The sequence below is a fragment of the Rhopilema esculentum genome, unplaced genomic scaffold (genome assembly GCF_057945365.1).
Source record: "Rhopilema esculentum isolate cy_ngs unplaced genomic scaffold, ASM5794536v1 HiC_scaffold_29, whole genome shotgun sequence".
NCBI lineage: Eukaryota > Metazoa > Cnidaria > Scyphozoa > Rhizostomeae > Rhizostomatidae > Rhopilema > Rhopilema esculentum.
The window spans coordinates 1-5,083 of NW_028300840.1; the positions used below are offsets into that span (position 1 = coordinate 1).

Here is a 5,083-nt window from a genome sequence, read left to right on the forward strand (position 1 = left end):
CTTTAATTCTAACCTGTCTTGTAATTCCACTAGGTGTGTGGATTTGAATGTATCCTTCATTGTTTAATTCGTAGACATTTTTAAGAAAGTTTCCTTTCACCCCACTTCTATACATATCTATGATGCAAGACTTTAGCCACAGCTTATCAAAAGCCTTCTCTAGGTCCAGGTACACAAACTTCACTGAGCATTTAAGATATTTGTAATAATCGTTTATTGCTTGCCAAATAAACAAATGATCTAATGTTGACCTACCCTTTCTTCCTCCTGCGGCTGCCTCTGAAAACCCTTTCTCAATAACATTGATCTGTCTATTAAGCATTAATTTTTCGTAGATCTTACTTATGCTTACTGTTAGAAATATACCTCTCCAGTTTTTTATTGCCTTTCTATTCCCTTTTTTCTTATAAATTGTTCTAACAATTATTTTCTTCCAATCCTTTGGGGGATGACCAGTGGTGAAAACCTTGTTAATTGCTTTCAACACAGAGTTTTTAAACTCATAGCCTGAACTTGTATAAATTTCATTACTTATGGAGTCAACCCCTGGGGATTTCTTTATTTTCAGGCTTTTAAGTACTTTTTCCAGTTCCCATATTTCAAAAGGGGCATCATATCTCTTCTTTTGTCCCTTCTGGGATTGTATTACTTTGGCAAATAGCTTATCAACTGATCTTACATGATTTTTATATTTTTCATCTGGCTCTCTATTGGTGAGTAATTTCTCAAAGTAGGTTTCATGCTCCTCAAGGATTTCATTTTGTTCAACTAATTCCTTTCCTTGCTCATTGATTACAGCAGTTGGGCAGTCTGCTTTTCTTCCTAAGATTTTGGCCCTTATCTTATAAAATTCTGAGCTTTGCACAGCAGCCCTACTTAACTTTTCAATGTTTGCTTTCATCCTAATATCTTTACTCTCATTCTCTGTCCTCACTAGTTGGTTGTTCAAGTGTTTGATTCTTATCTTCAAAACACTTTCCCTCAAATTGTCCTCTTTTTTGATAGCTTCACTTAGTTTCTGTTTTAACTCTCTTTTCTTCTTTATCAGTTCCCTACATGCCCTCATTGCAGCATGGTGCTTATTTCTGTTGTACCTTTTCTTAAAGCATTTTGCCATAATTTCATATATTTTCCTTTTCCACTCTTTATATAGGACATTTACTGGTTTGTTTTGATCCCAAACATTTTCTATTTTGTTAATTTTCACTTGTCTATCAAATTCCTTAAGTGAGTCACTTGATAAGACCCAGTGCCCTTATTCCTTTTGAGGATTTTGGCTATAGACATCCTTTTTCCTGAAGTTAAAGTCAAGCACCATTGTATTATGATCGGATTCTTTCACACTATATTTCCCCACTCTTTCTAGAACATATCTCCTTTCTTCATCAATAATCATTCTATCAAATTTATCAAAGCCTTTTTGATTAACCAATGCATAATCAAGTATCGTCTTCTTTTTAACATTACACTTGTCAGTAGTTGATACCCTTGTCCAAAGCCCTTGGCATTTATCACTGTTGTTCAATATGTTTAATTTTCTTTTCTTTACTATTTTCATTAGACTTTTTCCTCCTGTAGTTATTTTAGGATGGTTCCCTTTTATGTTATCTCCTACTTTTACATTTAAATCCCCTAGTATTATCAATGCTTTGTCTTCAATTTTAGCTTTTACAGCATAATAATCAATTTTATCAAAGAAAGTAAAGTTACTTTTTATTTTTGTCCTAGATTCCTGTTTACCATACACAACTCCCAATATTATTTCCCTACATCCAAGACTGATGTTAGTCCAGACCTGTTCATTATCATCATCTCCTACCTCTAAGACTGTTACTTTATCTTTTAGTGAATTTTTATATATCATCCATATGCCACCACCTTCTTTTTTTTCCCTTCTTAATTCTATAGGATCACAGTATCCTTTTAAACTGAGAGGACCCTCACAGGTTTTAAACTTAGGTTCTGTTATACAAATTATTGTAGGATCTAAATCCTCAATTATTGAACATAGGCTGTCTATTTTAGATTTTAGACCATTAGCATTTGAATACAGAATTTTTATCTTTTGTTTATCATACCTTCTTGTTTTTTCTTTAATGTGAGCTTTTTTCCACTTGTTTCTCTTTACACAAGGGTAGGGTCCCATGATACCCAAGGGTATTGAGGGACTTGTTGCTGCTGATGGTATTGTATGTCTCTAACAATTTCTTTTTTAATACTATCCATTGAGTCTTTTATGCATTGTTCGATCAGGTTTGTTACATCTGTTTGTTGAAGATATCCTGTCTCTTTGTATCTTTGTTTCTCTGGGTGTAAAAATCTGCAATCAGTTCTTATGCAGACTCCTGTCATGTGTGCAAAGCATAATCCTGATGCCCTCCATCTATCCTTTTCATCAGCATTACCACCAAGCCCGCCTATGTTGTGGGAGAATTTACAATCATTTCCCCACCTACAGCTGCCTTTCTGTTTCTTTTCATATCTACATTCCCTTTTCCCAAAATTTTGCACCTTATTGGGGGTATATTGGGGTTGAGTTATTATCTTTGCTTTCAGGTGTTCCTGGTATTCTCTCAATTTTGCTAACTCTGCTTTTTTCTCTAATTCCCTGATGGTCTCTTTCTCTGTTTGGAGTTGCATATCATATTGGCTCATTTGACTCCAGGGTTTCTCGGCCTCCTTTTCTTGTTTTTGTTGCTTCCTTTCCTTGCTTTTTCTCTCTGCTTCCTTGGCATCCTTTTCCTCGTCAAGTTTGTCTAGTATCTCTTCCAAATATTCTCTTTCTCTCTTTTCACTTTTGTATGCCCTTTTTAGAATTTCTTTTTCATCTGCTAGGCTACGTGTTTCATATTCTAGCCTTTCCACTTTTCGCTCTAATTGCAAAACCCTTCTCTTGAGTGCATCCCGTTCCTTTGCTATATCAGAGCTGGGGGCCTTTGCTTCTTGTTTTCCCGTTTTCTTTTCTTCATTCTTTTCGTTATGTTCATTCTCTTTTCTACCTCTTTTTTTAACACTTCCTTTATGGCTTCTCTGGGGTGGAGGCACTGTTTTTCCATATCCTTTCCCTTTTTCCTCCTCTTTTTCTTCTTCTATCATTATTGTGGCACCTGCTACTACCTTTTCAGTTTGAGTATGTTCTGCCCCCCCTTCGTCACCACTTATCTCAGTTTCTTCATCTTCAGAGTCCTCTAATAGTTCTTCTCCAGAGTCTGGTGTTACATCTGAGTTTTCTGGGTCTCCTGAGTCTTCTGTGCCTGCTTTGAGACTTTTTTGACCGATGCCGTCTGATTCATCATCCAACAGCTCTATTTTGATTAGTTTTGCTTTACATCCTGGATCAGACACAAGTTTCTCTGGGAAATGTTCCCCCTTTGATTTTTTTAGGACCTTAATAGGGGTTAAACCCTTTTTATTTAAGTCTGCCAGATATTTGATCGTTGGCATTTCTTCTTCAAACCAGCATTGGGCTGCTGTTCCTCCCATCATAACACAATGCTTTCTCCCTTGAAGGTAGAAGATTGCTGAAAGAATTTTTCTGTAGCTGTTATCACATACTTTAAAATAGATTGACATAGTAAGCTGCTTGTTTTCTTCTGGATCTAATTTGCCTTCATTTGTCAGTACTGGAGCATTGCCATTTTCAGCCTCCCATTGTACAAGTAGGTTCTCATAATCGGGATCTTGGCCTAAATGATCGTAGTATCGTTTATCAAACGCGTTCAGCCAATATTCCATTTCCTCTCTATTTGGCAGGTATACTGACAGCCCACCTTTGAAGTTTTTTACCTTTATGTCTGTAGAGTTTGGTTTCTTCTTTCCCTTTCTCTTCATTTTTGCCATTTATTACTGCTGAAAGTTTTTCCCGTCGGGGCCAGTTAGTTAGGCCACAATCCACTTTTCTTTGTTCTTTACTGTTTCAAAGTGGCTTAGTTTAAAATACACGGTTCAGGCAGTTGTACTTTCTTGTATACCTTGCAAAATTCTACTGTTTTAGTCGAATTGCCCAAACTGGTAATGGGCCTAAGTTAGGCCTAACCTTATCACTGAAAACAAGATTCTCTGCCCTTTTTTGCTGTTTTCACGTCATCAGAGTTCATCCTTGCTTATTGTTCCAGCAGATGACTAGTTTTGATCACATGGCCACTCTGCATTCCAGTTATATTCATAGAAATATGAACTCAAATTCCTTATCAAGAAAAAAACGCCTGCTCGCTTCAACAACAACAACCTTATTGGATGGGCAATCCCCTAAATAATTGCAATATCAATTTACCAACATTAATTATATCACCAGCTGAATGCTCAGATGCCCAGACATGGGGTGAGTTTTTTAAGACGCTTTTCAATGTAAAGGAGTCTGTCATGGAGAAGTGCAGCTGAATGGATTACATCATCACAAACAAAACATGAATGTTTTCTGCCTTTACACTGCTTACAAATTATTAATGCTTCTCTTTCATTGCAATAATGACAAACAGCTCCTTTCTCAATAAACTGTGAATGAATCAAGCTCTCAGCCAATTCTTGTCTGACATTTTCCCATTTTGTTAAGGCTGCATCATTCCTCTCAAACCAACTTTGTCTTTGACTTTTATTTTCTTTTGATGAACCCTCAAGTTCACTGATCAGAAGGTCACAACTTTCAAGAATTCCATCAATTTCTATTGATAAAAAATCATTTCAATCAGAAGAATTGATACCCATACACTTCTCTGTACTTAAAAAAATCTATGCCATAAAGTATGTTTTTATTATGAAAAAATTACTAGTATTTTATATTTCATATATCTTAATCACAATGTAAAAAATTATTGTCATGCTAATATGCAGAAGCTTGCAGTGTTTCAGATAATTGCCAGGGCTCGGTTGTCTATTCATCTAGCAATTTTGGAATTGATCTACACATAAACAAAACAACCGCTATTGTGCAGACAAAAGGGGTTTGTTTTCTCTCTTAGACTCCATTGGAAATTTTCTATAGGCATGCAGCACTGTTTGGCCAACTTTGCCAGTCATGTGCTTGCGTCTCTCTGGCATGCCTATTTCAATCCACAACTGGGTATATATTTTCCATCCTCTACTT

General features: G+C 36.1%; 1 protein-coding gene across 1 annotated transcript; it reads right to left on the minus strand.

Annotated features, from left to right (window-relative positions):
• Positions 1–704: 704 nt before the first annotated feature.
• On the minus strand, positions 705–4,229 carry LOC148957401 (uncharacterized). The gene has a single exon (XM_089115392.1). The coding sequence runs from the start codon at positions 3,838–3,840 to the stop codon at positions 2,125–2,127; it is 1,716 nt and encodes a 571-aa protein (XP_088971518.1). The 5' UTR covers positions 3,841–4,229; the 3' UTR covers positions 705–2,124.
• Positions 4,230–5,083: the final 854 nt, after the last annotated feature.

Excerpts from the sequence above, each read along its gene's own strand:
- LOC148957401 (XM_089115392.1), bottom strand. The coding sequence starts at position 3,840 with ATGGCAAAAATGAAGAGAAAGGGAAAGAAGAAACCAAACTCTACAGAC.